Source organism: Thermobia domestica, unplaced genomic scaffold, assembly GCF_964235325.1.
Source record: "Thermobia domestica unplaced genomic scaffold, izTheDome1.hap1.1 HAP1_SCAFFOLD_190, whole genome shotgun sequence".
NCBI lineage: Eukaryota > Metazoa > Arthropoda > Insecta > Zygentoma > Lepismatidae > Thermobia > Thermobia domestica.
In genome coordinates this window covers 387288-404973 of record NW_027655920.1, presented here as the reverse complement: position 1 = coordinate 404973, position 17686 = coordinate 387288, and the positions used below count along the sequence as shown (strand labels likewise).

General features: G+C 34.8%; 1 protein-coding gene across 1 annotated transcript in view; it reads right to left on the bottom strand.

Moving 5' to 3' along the window:
- Window positions 1–8392: 8392 nt before the first annotated feature.
- LOC145676517 (putative cytochrome P450 301a1, mitochondrial) overlaps window positions 8393–17686 on the bottom strand; it is a 217644-nt gene continuing 208350 nt past the window's right edge. Inside the window, exon 8 of the mRNA XM_081747340.1 lies at window positions 8393–8443. Within this exon, the coding sequence (XP_081603466.1) occupies window positions 8393–8443 (51 nt within the window). The remainder of the gene's footprint in view (window positions 8444–17686) is intronic.

Here is a 17686-nt window from a genome sequence, read left to right as displayed (position 1 = left end):
AGAACAATATAACAGTAATATGGGTTTTGAACCACAATAGGGATAAATTTAATGCAGTTGCTGTGTACATGAACTGTTATGGAACATTAATCTCTTAGTATATAGCATTTTTATATTATTGTAACTGCAAGAGAACTGTATTATAAGACTACCTAACACATGTAAATAATAGTTAGAGCTAAAATACTGAGTTACTGGCAACTGAATTGTCAGTGAGAGTAATGTATTTTTAAAGAAATAAACTGATATTAGAAAAAATAATCTTAGTTGTTTGTATGCTATATGAAGAAACTAGTGTTTAAGAAACAGTGCATTAAAAGAAAAAATAATTGTTTTCGAAGAATATGGTAGGAAACTGAAAATATTTAATACTTTGTTTTAGATTTTAGAGACATTACCAACGTAAGTAAATGATGAACTATTGTCGATTGAACGGGAATCACTGAGGTTGATACCTTGTGTTTAGTTTATGATATGAAGACTTTAACATTCTTGTTTACAGTTACTTTTAAATGAAAACAACATATAATCTTGTATGCAGAATGGATTGAATTAAGGGCATACTTACGCGAGGGATTCATTGGATGCGGACCACATTTAAAACTTTATAACCCAACAAACATTTCAACACTTTGTTAAGAGAATTATGGTTGCAGTAGGAGAGAAATGTGTGATATACTGTAGAAAACTCGATGTTATAGTACCCTTGTACTCTTTATGTCTTATAAAAAGAAGTTAGTGTACTCTTTTGCTGAGGACAATATTGTAAAATTACGTGTCGTTTAATTGCAACTAGAATAATGTTACTTTAATAATGCTTAAACGCAGTCACTGTTAGTGCAGAATCCACCCTCCAACAATTTTCAGGATGTGCAGACCCTTACTTGGTATATGATTTTAAAAAGAATAAACATTGTACGGTAACCTCTTGAAACTTGTAGACCCACAGTGAAGTATAGTCGGATATGGGGGAGGGCGCGGTGACTTAGTGGTAGAAGAGATTTTGATGTTTGTGATTTAAAAACCGAGCAAGTGAACTTTGTGGTGGACAACATTTCTTTTCTCCTGGTACTTCCCATTTCCTACATTTATTTATTGGCTTAAATAGCTTATCCGATCTTTCTCTTTTGTAATAGAATCATTGCAAGGCTATGATCATACCTTATAATTATTATTAAATAATCCTTATTGAAGGTTTAATTTACTTCATGATTTCTTTGGAACAATAAAATTTTTTTGCTTGAGATGGATTGTTTTCTCAGGGAGGAAATGTTAGAATCATGAGAACTTGCTTACATGCTGTGTGCCAAACATAATAAGCCCTTGGCGGGCTAAGATCGAACCATGGACCCATCACGCGCCAGAGGTGAACGATTTGAAGGCGATGAAGAATATTTTATAATCACACAGTAGTATTAATAATTGTTTGAGATTCTTAGTATACTATGTGATACACAGGTTACACGAATTTTATTTTGTTCTTTGAACTAATGTTTAAGAGGACCAGAAGGATAGATTTCAAGAACCACCTATGGTTCAAGGATTACAGTTTTAATTTTACAGCTTTATACAGATGCATTCAAAATTATATGGCCATTAGATGGTTGTATAAGATTCTTGTTGGACTTGATTTGATTTGAGTTTAACGTCTCTTTTCATCAGCGGAGCTATATGAGACGTGGACCTACTGATTAACGTGGAATCCGAACCACATGAGCTCCCGCCGGGAATCGAACCTGGGTAGACTTTTGTTGGAATAAATGTTTTCGCTGGAACCTTTTTTAAAATTTAATGTAAAACTTTAAACATAATGAAGAAAATAAGAACATACTGAGGTGAAATAAACTTGAAAACTTCCACCGTGCAAAAGAATTAAGGAAAACAGCCTCTGTTTTCAAGCTGAGACTATCCATGGTTGAGATTGACCACCAAATATAACGATTATTTTTCACAGATGATGAGTTTGTATGCTTATGCCAGTAGCTAAAACTGGAAAAGTGAACCAGGTAGTGTTTGCAAAATGTATCTCCTCACGTTCAAGTCTATCAATTCGCTGACGACACAGCATTTCTAACAACGGCTCGTACTATCCAACGTATCAACAGACTAATGCAGCCACCCATCAACACATTTGTCCACTGGTGTGACTTAATCTCAGAACATGTGCAATTGTGATGGACAAAAATTCCATGGGTAGTGGGGCTGGTGGACAACAACAACTTCACGAAACATCTGTTGGTATTAAAATTAACGATACATGAACTTTCAAAAGACGAAATGTTTCTTTATCTGGACTGTTAATACTTTTTTGAAATTTCATCGGAACAAGCATTCAACTTAAACTATAATAAACGAACGAACTATCTAGTTGCATTATGGGAGGGCGATACAGGTGTGGATGAAAAGTTTATGTATTGATTTTTGAATACGAGTTGTGTGCGAGTAATTCAATTTTATTTAACTTTTAATATTAGAGATTATTTTATACGACCATTTAATATTTTATTATTTCTTATACATATTCGCTTTCATCATTTGTCCATTGTAATGTTAGTAGAAAAAATGTTTTATTTAACAACATGAGCACGAAAACCTACAAGAAAAATATTAGACAACATTCATAATTATCACTGTACGGAATACTTCTTTAAATGGAAACAGTTTGATCCATTGGTAGAGTGCACCCATCTGGCACGAAGATCCCTAGTTTAATCCCAAGACCGTGACAATTTGTGATGGACAACACCCTGTGGATATTCTCGGGGTTCTCCATTTCCTATTACTTTCTTCATATTCAACATTTTTTACAATCATTAACCATTCAACGTTGCCTACTTGTAAAATGTCTCGAGTAGATGAGTATATAAGACTCATGCCAGAACAAAATGTTTTCTCTTTGCTCTCAAGCCAGAAAAGAAGAAACTCGTATCCACGAAGTGAAATTTCTCGAGTTGCTACTCGCCAAATTTCACAAGTTTCGTGGATACGAGTTTCTTCTTTTCTGGCTTGAGAGCAAAGAGAAAACATTTTGTTCTGGCATGAGTCTTATATACTCATCTACTCGAGACATTTTACAAGTAGGCAACGTTGAATGGTTAATGATTGTAAAAAATGTTGAATATGAAGAAAGTAATAGGAAATGGAGAACCCCGAGAATATCCACAGGGTGTTGTCCATCACAAATTGTCACGGTCTTGGGATTAAACTAGGGATCTTCGTGCCAGATGGGTGCACTCTACCAATGGATCAAACTGTTTCCATTTAAAGAAGTATTCCGTACAGTGATAATTATGAATGTTGTCTAATATTTTTCTTGTAGGTTTTCGTGCTCATGTTGTTAAATAAAACATTTTTTCTACTAACATTACAATGGACAAATGATGAAAGCGAATATGTATAAGAAATAATAAAATATTAAATGGTCGTATAAAATAATCTCTAATATTAAAAGTTAAATAAAATTGAATTACTCGCACACAACTCGTATTCAAAAATCAATACATAAACTTTTCATCCACACCTGTATCGCCCTCCCATAATGCAACTAGATAGTTCGTTCGTTTATTATAGTTTAAGTTGAATGCTTGTTCCGATGAAATTTCAAAAAAAGTATTAACAGTCCAGATAAAGAAACATTTCGTCTTTTGAAAGTTCATGTATCGTTAATTTTAATACCAACAGATGTTTCGTGAAGTTGTTGTTGTCCACCAGCCCCACTACCCATGGAATTTTTGTCCATCACAATTGCACATGTTCTGAGATTAAGTCACACCAGTGGACAAATGTGTTGATGGGTGGCTGCATTAGTCTGTTGATACGTTGGATAGTACGAGCCGTTGTTAGAAATGCTGTGTCGTCAGCGAATTGATAGACTTGAACGTGAGGAGATACATTTTGCAAACACTACCTGGTTCACTTTTCCAGTTTTAGCTACTGGCATAAGCATACAAACTCATCATCTGTGAAAAATAATCGTTATATTTGGTGGTCAATCTCAACCATGGATAGTCTCAGCTTGAAAACAGAGGCTGTTTTCCTTAATTCTTTTGCACGGTGGAAGTTTTCAAGTTTATTTCACCTCAGTATGTTCTTATTTTCTTCATTATGTTTAAAGTTTTACATTAAATTTTAAAAAAGGTTCCAGCGAAAACATTTATTCCAACAAAAGTCTACCCAGGTTCGATTCCCGGCGGGAGCTCATGTGGTTCGGATTCCACGTTAATCAGTAGGTCCACGTCTCATATAGCTCCGCTGATGAAAAGAGACGTTAAACTCAAATCAAATCAAGTCCAACAAGAATCTTATACAACCATCTAATGGCCATATAATTTTGAATGCATCTGTATAAAGCTGTAAAATTAAAACTGTAATCCTTGAACCATAGGTGGTTCTTGAAATCTATCCTTCTGGTCCTCTTAAACATTAGTTCAAAGAACAAAATAAAATTCGTGTAACCTGTGTATCACATAGTATACTAAGAATCTCAAACAATTATTAATACTACTGTGTGATTATAAAATATTCTTCATCGCCTTCAAATCGTTCACCTCTGGCGCGTGATGGGTCCATGGTTCGATCTTAGCCCGCCAAGGGCTTATTATGTTTGGCACACAGCATGTAAGCAAGTTCTCATGATTCTAACATTTCCTCCCTGAGAAAACAATCCATCTCAAGCAAAAAAATTTTATTGTTCCAAAGAAATCATGAAGTAAATTAAACCTTCAATAACGATTATTTAATAATAATTATAAGGTATGATCATAGCCTTGCAATGATTCTATTACAAAAGAGAAAGATCGGATAAGCTATTTAAGCCAATAAATAAATGTAGGAAATGGGAAGTACCAGGAGAAAAGAAATGTTGTCCACCACAAAGTTCACTTGCTCGGTTTTTAAATCACAAACATCAAAATCTCTTCTACCACTAAGTCACCGCGCCCTCCCCCATATCCGACTATACTTCACTGTGGGTCTACAAGTTTCAAGAGGTTACCGTACAATGTTTATTCTTTTTAAAATCATATACCAAGTAAGGGTCTGCACATCCTGAAAATTGTTGGAGGGTGGATTCTGCACTAACAGTGACTGCGTTTAAGCATTATTAAAGTAACATTATTCTAGTTGCAATTAAACGACACGTAATTTTACAATATTGTCCTCAGCAAAAGAGTACACTAACTTCTTTTTATAAGACATAAAGAGTACAAGGGTACTATAACATCGAGTTTTCTACAGTATATCACACATTTCTCTCCTACTGCAACCATAATTCTCTTAACAAAGTGTTGAAATGTTTGTTGGGTTATAAAGTTTTAAATGTGGTCCGCATCCAATGAATCCCTCGCGTAAGTATGCCCTTAATTCAATCCATTCTGCATACAAGATTATATGTTGTTTTCATTTAAAAGTAACTGTAAACAAGAATGTTAAAGTCTTCATATCATAAACTAAACACAAGGTATCAACCTCAGTGATTCCCGTTCAATCGACAATAGTTCATCATTTACTTACGTTGGTAATGTCTCTAAAATCTAAAACAAAGTATTAAATATTTTCAGTTTCCTACCATATTCTTCGAAAACAATTATTTTTTCTTTTAATGCACTGTTTCTTAAACACTAGTTTCTTCATATAGCATACAAACAACTAAGATTATTTTTTCTAATATCAGTTTATTTCTTTAAAAATACATTACTCTCACTGACAATTCAGTTGCCAGTAACTCAGTATTTTAGCTCTAACTATTATTTACATGTGTTAGGTAGTCTTATAATACAGTTCTCTTGCAGTTACAATAATATAAAAATGCTATATACTAAGAGATTAATGTTCCATAACAGTTCATGTACACAGCAACTGCATTAAATTTATCCCTATTGTGGTTCAAAACCCATATTACTGTTATATTGTTCTTTATAACCTTGTTGTTATATAAAACATAAATTAAAAATAATCCAAACAGTAGTCGATAACCTAATACAAAATAAATCTCAACACCGCTTAAAATATAATTTACTAATTTACTTACCAATCAAAAGTCCCAGGTACAGTTAAAATAAATCTTGTTGTAAGCAATAGTAATTCAATTCGTTGTGCAAATATTCGTTTTCGTATTGCTGTCTTACACACAGGCTACTTCTCATCTGCGTAAAAGAAAGTCCACACTTCCCAATAGATATGTATAGTTTCTCGTTACAAGCATTAGTAATGGTTCAAATTCCAATTTAAACAACAGCCCTCCCAAATCATTCATAAAACCAGTAAACTAACTAACTCTATCGCCTATGAAACCCGCAGGTTCAGTGCCGCGTTCACAAAAGCTCTCCACTGATTTCTATCCTTAGCAAATTGCATCCAGTTTCTACTTTTTATTCCTATCTCTGCGAGATCCATCTTAATAGTATCCTCCCATCTGCGCCTACGTCTTCCTAATGGTCGTTTTCCTATGGGTCTTCCAGTCAAGACTTTGAAAGCGTTTCTACTTTCTTCCATTCTAGCTACATGACCTGCCCCCTAAGCCTCCTACACTTGACGACTCTAACAATGTTGGGTAAACCGTATAAACTATGTAGTTCCTCGTTATAAAGTTCCCGCAATTCCTCATTCCCGTTCCTCTTGGGTCCGAATATTCTTCTCAGGATCCTGTTCTCAAATACTTTCAGTCTATGTTATTCCCTCAGAGTAAGTGACCATGTTTCGCAACCATACAGAACCAGTAAAACAGTAAAACAGTAACTAAAAATCCAAATATAGTAAGTTCAGTATTTCAATCCAATACAACTGCAGTGGGTAAAAAGCAAAACCACAGTTCGTCTTAAATTACCAAATTTAACTCAATAAGTGAAAACTGCACAATATAATCTCTTTAAGGTTTAGGAAGATCTAATTTCGGGAGTACATCACTTCTGATATGTTATAACTGTATGTCATGTATTCACTCACAAATATATCTGCTCTGTATAAGCAGACAACTAAAACATTAAAATACTATTTTCTTATGCAATTGTAACAATTACAACAAAGTTTAAAATTGTCGAAATTCAGACTAGTTTTTATTAAAGTTTAAATTGACAGAAATCTATTTCAACTGTAAAAAGGACATGTTAGCTATTATTTCGTTTTCTGGCGGTCATAACACCATTACAAGAATATTTTCTTGTTTTTCTAACTTACAAACAAGACCTATAAATAAAATACCCTTTTTTAGTTCAACAAACATTCATCACACTTCAAATAAAATACAAAATCGTATCAGACTGTCTGTAAATATTATATGCAATCCTCAAAACATTTTTAACTTGTCGGTTGCATAATCTTCTAGGTGCCAAAGTCAAATATTCATACTCATTATTATTATGTACGCAAAATGTATCTGTCTCTCCAACACGCTAATTCCCATCGCTCACAGTCCTGCTAATAGTTATCGCCAATGGTGTTGGTTACCTTGTACTTAATGTTATGAGTTCTAAAGTAAAGCACTTTTAACCAAACTATACGTTCAAAGTGCTATCTCTTATTTAAAGCAATTGTTTCCATCTGCATATGACTAATCCTAATAAAACAAGCACACCATTACTATCACAATCTGCGCTGTCAAATAATTGTCCGTCTCTTGTATTGCCTTAAAAGTCGTTACCTACATTGTTTAAATAATGTCAAAATCGTCCTTAATGTACATCATATATCTTCTTTACTAGTATGTATGAAGTTATATAAACACATAATTTTGTATAAAGAGTTTTAAAAGTATCAAAAGTATCATTCTCCAATAACTGCTACAGTAAGTTTTTTTTTTCATCGTTCATAAACGTTAAATAGCGCTGATCATAAAAATAAGTCACTTCTGAAACAAAATGCTTTCGCTCATTCAAAGTGTATTTTTTAGTTTAAACATTGTGTAAGTGTAAAGTTCTCCCGTTTCCGCCTACATTCTCGTTCCACCAACTTATACATGCGTACTTTTATTCATCCAAATATAATACATAGAAAAGCTATGGTGGGTACGCAATACAGCGTTCACCTCTGGTGCATGGGGGGTCCTTGGTTCGATCCCAGCTTGTTTCAAGTTAGCTTTTTGGTGCACAAACACTATGTGCGTGGGTTTTTGTCGTGGTTCTCCTGCTTCTTCCCACTTTCTTCATTCCATCATATTCATTCATTACTCATCATCACCATCTCCTTTAGTCTAGCCAGTATATTCGTTGAATGTAACACTTATAATAACTTTTATGTCGATATTTCAGTATTCAATATTCATATCACACATTATCCAATATTTTCGATATTTCATACAACTAAGATCCAACGGTTTCAGTAAATCCATATTTTAAAACCAATCTATAACTCCTTTACGTTAACAACCTCCGCAACAAACAATTCAGGAAAATAAGGTTTATTCTCCAGTGTTTCTATTAATTACAACCGTTTCAATTTCCTTCACCACCTAAAACAATAAAAGAATTAAAAATTAATTATTTGCTGTATTACGATTTCCAATTACAAAATATAAGTATAAAGTTTCCCTTTTAACTTCACTACTACATTTCATCCTGGGTAATATGTTCAAACAGTCTCGGGTCTCTTTTTATTGCCTTAGCTTTCAACATGAAAAACCCTTAAGTTCAATCTGCGGTAACGTTAAACGTTCTGTCGCCATATAACCTCATTGTTACACTAGCGTTTATGAAACAAAACACAAGTTTACAATAATAATAATAATAATAATAATTCTTACCATATACTTTCTAAATACCAGTTATACGTCTTACACAATTCATAGTTATGTATAAGTAACAAGTTCACACTGCAAGCATAAAATTTAGCGTACGGCTTTTCACGTGGAAGAGTCCTGGTTCGATTCCCGAGGGCGCATTCTGCTAACTTTCTGTACAATATAATTTATATATACCTGTTATGTTATACACAATTCATAGCTATATATAAGTAACAAGTTCACATTGCAAGCATAAAATTTAGCGTACGGTTCTCCACCTGGGAGAATACTCATTCGATTCCCGGGGGCGCATTCTGTTGACTTTCTGTACAATATAATTTATATATATACCGGTTATGTCTTACACAATTCATAGCTACATATAAGTAACAACATCTGCTAAGCATAATGTTTGTCGTACGGCTTTTCACGTGGAAGAGTCCTGGTTCGATTCCCGGGGCGCATTCTGCTAACTTTCTGTACAATATAATTTATATATACCTGTTATGTCTTACACAATTCATAGCTACATATAAGTAACAACATCTGCTAAGCAAAATGTTTGTCGTACGGCTTTTCACGTGGAAGAGTCCTGGTTCGATTCCCGGAAGCGCATTCTGCTAACTTCCTGTACAATATAATTTATATATACCTGTTATGTCATACACAATTCATAGCTACATATAAGTAACAAGTTCGCACTGCAAGCATAAAATTTAGCGTACGGTTCTCCACGTGGGAGAATACTAATTCGAGTCCCGGTGCAATCATTAATGTTGATTCCCTTCATATTACATTATACTATATCTTAGTCAAGTTATAATTCCATAAAAGTACACCGAGTCATATCATTTTTCAATGCCGGAAAATCCGCAATCAATTCCCGATAAAACCAAACAGTTCCGTCCCCCTTATACTCCAAACAATTACAATATGTCCCTTTCCCATATAAAAATGAACAAGTATAATACAAGAAAACTACAACGTTATTACTTACCAATCTTCCAATCTCTCCTAGTAGTAAAATATCTTCTTCGCAAACTTAACACTTGATGTTCCTGCTGTATTCTTTCTAAATGTACACATCATGCAAATGCATCAGTATTTTTTTATACCCTTAAATCTTTCCAGGAGGTTCGAGTGTGTTCTTTCCCCTATTCCAACAATAATAAATTAGAAAGATCTGGAAGTTTTCCAGTGCTTTCTTTCACTCATTCCGATCCAGCAGCTGTCGCGTTACATGTGCTGAATATTAATGAATTACCTTGTTCTACGTGTGTGATCTGCATATTTTATTTCCGAAAAGGTTTTTTCTGTATTCTGCTTGTCCAATTAACATTTCTTTTGACCGGAAACCATTTATTATATGTCATGTTACCTCCGGCCGCACCTGCATACATTATGTGTCATTAGTATGCGGGGAAAAAGGGTGTATCCATTTTTTAAAACGTGCATTACCAAGTGCTACCATGTCAGAAAAGTACACACTCATGAATATTCATTTGGGCGAGTAGTTTGCCCACAACTACTGCGATGATGAAAAGTTATGATTAAAAATGTCCACGCTGTTACACAATGGCAATTATGCTCTCGAAAGATTGAAATCTCCCTGACTAGTAGCAGGAATTCTGAGAATTCCATAACTTTTCTTGAAATTTCAAATTCCCTGACTCTTCCAGAATACCTCGCCACTATATTGCAAGTAATACAAATCTCCTCATAAGAAAGAGTAAGCAAAAGCTTCCTGTAGTTTTCTTTTTAATTTTTAACGCTGATCCTTCTTTTTGTCATTTCATTTCGTTTTATCCTTCCTCAACTTTTTCATTTCTGGTCTCGAAGGGGGGGTCCGGAATCCCTGGACCCCCCCTTGGCTACGTGCCTGGGGGGGACTTGAAGATTATACGCCTAGGAATGACAAACATTAGATCTTTAAAAAGAAAAGAAATCACGCAATTTGGGTGGACTTCAGCCTGAAAGTCCCAAACCCCGTAAATCTTCCACTAATTACGTTGGGATGATATTCTTGGACATGAGGAATAACCTGAACGAATTAGTTCACGGTTTATTATTATTATTATTATTATTATTATTATTATTATTATTATTATTATTCTGTTCATGAGTTGGCATTTTTGTGGGACATAGGCTAAACTATTAGAATGTAGTTCCTGTGCCGGTACCAGAAAATACATATTTTTTTTACAGATATTGGTAATTCATACTAAGTATCGATACCAGTACCCTCATTCTAATATCAATATTTGTAGACTGCATGCAGTTTTGTGTAGAAAGTAAAATGTATAAATACTGAAGGGAAAACTTTGCACAGAAACGTTATATTCGTATGCTGAACATACTTTTTTGTATGTTGTGCAAAGTAACCCCAACTATGGGGTTACTTTGCACCAAAGTTTATATTTCAAAAACTATGCTCATACTGAATGTTTCCTAATAAACTTGCACTAACGTTTTCCACATTTACCTAGCTATTCTATGTTTTAAATACAGTGTTCTATATCATAAAGTTTGTAAGTTACATGCGATTTTCTTTAAAATACCTTAAATCGTGTGCAAAGTAACCCCGTCTTACGGTACTTTGACATTGAACGAAGCATTCGTTTCACTGGGGCAGGGACAAAAAGACTTTACTGCTCAATCTTATCTTTAGTACTCTGTTTCAATCTGCATCTTGCTTATGATATATTTTAATCGATAATCCCTGACCGATATTTTTTGACATTTTCCGCTGATCATTTTTTTGAGTAGGGGAAAAACGTATTTTTTTAATTATATGCTGCACATTTATTTTTCCTTCTTTTTACACAACAATGGTTATGCGTTTCCGTTGCTCCTTCTGAGCCACCACTGTGTCACAGTGTAAAAACACCTAACATAACCGACCCTTAGAAATAAAAGAAAATGCTTACCAGGGGAAGGGGGTAAGTCATCTGCTTACGTTTTCCGAACTAGGGAGAAGATCTACTAAAATGACTAAAAAGGTGATTCCGTAATACTTTAACAACTCTATCTAATGGAAGAAAGTAAATTAGTATACTTCCTTTCGTTTTAAGCATTTCAAAGATTCTCGTAATTTAGTAGCCTCCTGGATTTTGATTTTTTAAATATGGTAACCCTACACAGAGAAAAATCCGTTCTCCGGACAGCGGTATATTCTACAAATATACGGTATCCTCTTGCTTACTATAGAAATCAGTACGGAACATTCGTTATTCGTATGCTACATTGGCACTGCCCTTAGGTGTTACATCATGCCGTTGCAGGATGTCTGACATCTAACAGTTTTCCGTATATCACATGCATATACTTATGTTCCCTTCGTCGGCTATATGTTATATACGTCCATTTGTATGTGAGATCCTAACCGCCTACTTTGTTTCATACAGAAAATACGTATAGATGGAACACTTATACAGAAAGTATTATAAAACATGTGTTTTCAGTTATACGTCTGCTGTACGTTAAGTCCAAAAACTACAGGAATTACGCATGTAACCTATCTTTTTAAGTACGTCACCTACAATTTTTTTCTCAGTGTATAAATGAATACTGTGTCCTTATTAACAATATACATAGGCAGCTTTAGTGACGACACTAGATAAGATTAAGTGGGAGCAGACCTCCCCGATGGCATCGTCAGCCCCTGAATCCCTCCCCCCAGACGTGAGGTAAAATACGTGAAGTAATATAAATGTATTTTTTTTTCGGTATACAAAAATATAATTGCCCCCCCCTCAAAAAAAAAGAATGTCTATTCTCTCCTACTTGCCCTTCTAAGAAATTAAAGCTGGCAACGTCACTTCGCAGATTTGTAATCAATTGACTTTTCTAAGTTCCGTACTACTTTCATTCTTGTTTCTTGAACTTATGTTAAGACTTAAAGGAAAAACGAAGGATCTAGTGGTGATTCAGATATACGCACCGACGACTTCACATGCAACTGATTAAGTAGACGAAAATTGTGAGAAAATAGAAGAAATTATAGACAGGGAGAAGAGGGATGCATGGGAGATTTCAATGCAGTTGTGGAAGAAAAACAGAAAGATAGTATCGTATGAAAATATATTTTAGGCGAAAGAAATTAAAGGAGAGAGGAACTGGTGAATTTTTGTAGACATAATTCACTATTAATTGGGAACACTAAGTTCAGTCAGCACAAGAGAAGATATACATAGAATTCACCAATAGACGGAGGAAGATATCAGATAGGGTATATTATGATTCAGAACAGGTATCGGAACAGCTTGAAAAACGCGAAGACCCTTCCCGGGGCAGACATTTTCTCGGATCATAATTTTGTGCTGGCCGAAGTAGATATTCAACTGAAAAATATTGACAGAAGAAAAACAGGCCACAAAGTGTTGGATACTGAAAAGTAGAAAAATGAGGAAGTAAAAAATCTTTCTGCTTGGAAAATTTAAAGAAAAATATTCAAACGAGAAAAGGATAGGCGCAGGTACTAACGCACGGTGGGAACATATTAAACTTCGCACACAGAAGGCTGCAGAAGACGTAGTAGGTTACCACGAACACAGAACAACTAAGAAACTATAGGTTACGGAACAGGTGTTGCAGAAAATAAGGGAAAGGAGTACCTGGAAACAGGTTGATACAGAAGAGGGCAGAAAGATGTACAGAAAATTAAATGATGAGTTACGAAGGGAAACAGACAGAGCAGGGGAAGAGTTTTACAAAAGAAAATGTGAGGACATAGAAGAATTAGAAAGAGTTGGAAAATATGAGGAAATGTACAAGGAGGTGAAATCAATGGAATTTCAGAGGACAGAAGGGGCTGTTACGATGGCAGTAGAAAATAAGAATGGGAAGGTAGTCAGCGAGAGAAGTGAGATCATAGGAAGGTGGAAAGAGTATGTTGAAGACTTACATGAGAGTAGGTATAGACCATGTAGCCTAAATGTTGAAGTAGAAAATGAAGTAGATGAGGGTGATAAAGGGTTTAGGATTCTTCGGGATGAGTTTGAAAAGGCTATATCTGAGGTTTGAAGTGTAAGGGAACGGGATAGATAATATACCAATCGAATTCATTGAAAATAAGGGAGACTAGGGCAAGAAAGAATTCTTCCGACTCTGCAATGAAATATATGAAACAGGAAATGGCCGAAAGACTTCCTGAAGATGATCATGATACCGATGGCTAAGAAATCGAACACAAAGAGATGTGAAAATTATAGAACTATTAGTGTCACATCTCATGCAGCTAAAATTCTGCAGAAGGTTGTATGGAAGAACAAACGGAAAGGTTGAGGAGGAACAGTTTGGATTCAGTAGAGGTAAAGGCACAAGAGATGCAAATAAATTATTAAGGGTGATCGGTGAAAGGTTTATAGGAAAAGGGAAAGAGGTGTATGTTGTATTTATCGATCTAGAAGAGGCTTTTGACCACGTGAACTGAGAATTGTTGTTGAGAGTTCTAAAGAAGATTGGGTTGGAATGAAAAGATCGAAGACTCATAAGAAACTTATATATGAACCAACAAGTAAGTGTCAGGATAGGGAAGGAACTGACAGAGGAAAGTACAATTGCAATGGGCGTCCGACAAGGGTGCTGTCTCTCGCCAACATTATTTAATATATATTTATAAGAGATAGTGAAAAAGAGCCTACATGATGAAAATGGCATTTCGGTTGGAGGAAGACTGATTCGATGTATAAGATTTGCAGATGATATGGCGCTTGTGGCAGAATATAAAAAGAAAATCAGTAAGACGTTAGAAAACTTGAGTGAGGGCTTTGAAGAATATGGGATAAAAATAAATGTTAGAAAGACAAAAGCCATGGTGATTGGAACGAAGCGGTCTGTGTCAAATATAAAAGTGCAGGGGAGAAAATAGGACAAGTGAATAGTTTTCGATATCTAGGTAGTATTCTTAGTAATGACATGAAGTTCGAACGGGAAATAAAAGCAAGAGTAGGAATGGCGAAAGAAGCATTTAGGAGGAAGAAAAGTATGTTTTGTGGGATCATGAATAAAGAGTTGAGAAAAAGACTCATAAAATGCTTCGTGTGTAGTGTTGTACTGTACGGGGTTGAGACATTTACATTGTGTAAAAGTGATGAAAAACGACTGGAAGCATACGAAATGTGAGTGTGGAGAAGAATGGAAAAATTAGTTGGGTCGAGCAGAAGACGAATGAGAGGGTGTTAAAAATGGTGGGAGAGAAAAGAACACTTTTAGATATTATTGAGAAGAGGAAGAGAAAACGGGTTCGGACATTGCCTGAGAAGAAACTGTATCTTGAGGGACGTGCTAGAGGGTATGATGGCAGGAAAGAGAATGGGGAAAAGGAAACTACAATTAATGGACGATATCAAAAGAAAGAAATCGTATGTGAACACGAAGAGGTTAGCGGAAGACCGTGGAGAACGGAAGTTTCTCAGCTGCGGCAAGTGACCTGCCAATAAAGGCAGAATACCTATGATGATGATGATGACGAGTATACGAGTATATGTATTATTGTTAACTGGTGCTTCTGGCTTCGAATCTGCTTTATGTGAGGCGACAGTATTGTATTTAGAAGGGCTGTCGGGCTCAATCACCCTCCCAGAAATTAATTTGTTAGTTTTTTTTTCTTGCATTTTACGTAAAATAATTTTTAAGAAATTCATTTAACTTTCCATTTTCGTATGCTCTTTGTTCAGAAATAATACTGTATTTGTCAAATTTCATTCCATGTAAGAACTGCATTCTTTTTTTCTTTCTTTCGTCCATTCATCTCTTCCTTTCTCTTAGTTGTTACTTTCTTTCGTTTCTCCTTTCATACTTTCGGCCATTGTTAGTTGTGATTCAAATGGTCCGTCATCAGTAACACCAAAACTAAGAGGAGCTGATAAACGAAACTAGTGTTCTACACTAATTTGCACGGATATCAACATAACGGGATTTTAGTTATTATATCAAAGGAATATTTACATCATTTAATTATAAAGAAAGGTGAATGTTTAAATTAAAGAAAATGGAAAGGGAGGAATAACTAGCCATGGAAATTAGGTAGACCAAGAGGATGCTTCTATTTTCTTCTATGAATAGAATAAAAGGTTAGATTCATTCAGTTTTCAAGTTTTGTGTGCATCATATCACATAAGATTTTCCAGTCTGCAATTCTTGCCATTAAACCTGCAATCAGTATATTTCAACTTCAGCTCGTCTCAACATTTTGTTCCAGGTAAAAACGTACACAGGTAAAACTGAATATTTCATTTTTTTTCTAAAATCAAATCAGTTAAGTTGAAATGAGACTACAAATATTCAACGTGTGTTTGCAAAGGCGTCATTTCAAATTTGCTTGGGGGAGAAAGATAATCCACCGACATACGAGTTTCACATTTTTTCCTAGTTTCTAGGTATATTACTTGACAACCAATTAAAATATATTTTTTAAATTAGCAATTTCCCCGTTGCTTCCCTGTGTTGTGCATAACCTTCCGGAAAAAAATCCTACTTGCGGCACTGATGAGGAGGGATGTAACATTTTGTATTTTGTAACACAGAAGCATGCCAAATATCAAAAAAAAAAAATATTTAAAACTTTTTGAAAATAAGAAAAGAATCACATGCTTGATCATTAATATCGATGTATCCCCCCAAAAAAAATCCCGAATTTTTCCAAATTTAGTCAAAGTTTAGGGCTAATTTTTACAAATTTAAATATAATTTATCCTCACATTGAATTTGAACTCCAGAAAAGCTTTGGGCCTTTTCCGAAATAAATTCCTGCCGACGCGCCTGATCAGTGATACCGGTACTTGTATTTTTTTTATTTTACTTAAATCAGTCAAATATAATTTGCCTTAATTTATTAAGAAGTTTGGTTTGGCAAAATTCATTTATAAGTGCATTAACTCTGTTGCCGTGTCCCTTCGGAAGAAAAAAATCTCAAAAACTACTTAATGGACCACCATCAATTTTTACCAGAAAGTACAGAGTCAAAAGTTAGAAATAGGAGTTGTTCAGGAAGGTGGTATACAAACGAGAGTTGGTAGCTATTTCCGATATTTACGTTGATCACTATAGAGCCGAAACGGTAATATACAGCGAGACACGGTTTTCTGCCATTGATAGAGCTTACCAGAAATACATTCAGTCTCTGTAATTTCTCTACTAATATCAGCAGTAATCAAATACTTCCGGTTTTAATGGTCATTGCTATACAGTTAGAACGGTAAACGATAGCGAGAAGCTGTTTCCAACAATTGATTAAGTGTCCGAGTACATATTCCATGTGTACTTTAATATTCCCACTAAAACCAGAAGTGATACAAAATCAACCACTTTCAGCTTTAACGTTGATTGCTATAGTGTGAAAACCATAATAAATTGTGAGAAGCTGTTTCTTGCAATACTCTCTCCTAAAAACGGAAGCAATAAAAGTTAATTACAACTTCCGGTTTTAATATTGACCTACATAAGTGACATACAATGATACATAGCGATGAGCAATATTAAACAATCATTTAAGAGTGCATTTCCACTCGAATCTCCTTACTAAACCGGAAGTGATAGAAATCAAACACTTATGGCTTTAACATTGGTCGTTATAGAGTAAAAAAAATAGCGGAAAGCAGTTCTTGCAATGAAGTAAGTGTTGCACGAATATATTTCATCTCCATTCTGAACTCTCTACTAAAGCTAGAAGTAGATAATATACTACCACTTCCGGTTTCAACATTAATTCAACAAATATCACTCCATACAAACCAAATTCCTTCACGTGGTATACATGTTACACTATAACTTGTTTATTTATACAGTGTGTTACAAAAAAATTTGTGACAATATTTTGAAAACAAACTGGGGGGAAAAGTTCATATGGCCTGTGTCGTAAGTCTATAGTTTCATAGTTATAAGGTGCCGAAAGCATGAAAAAATGAACTTTAGGACCAACTATAGGACCGATTGTAGTCGGGTCAAGACATCACTGAGGAACTAGTATACTAG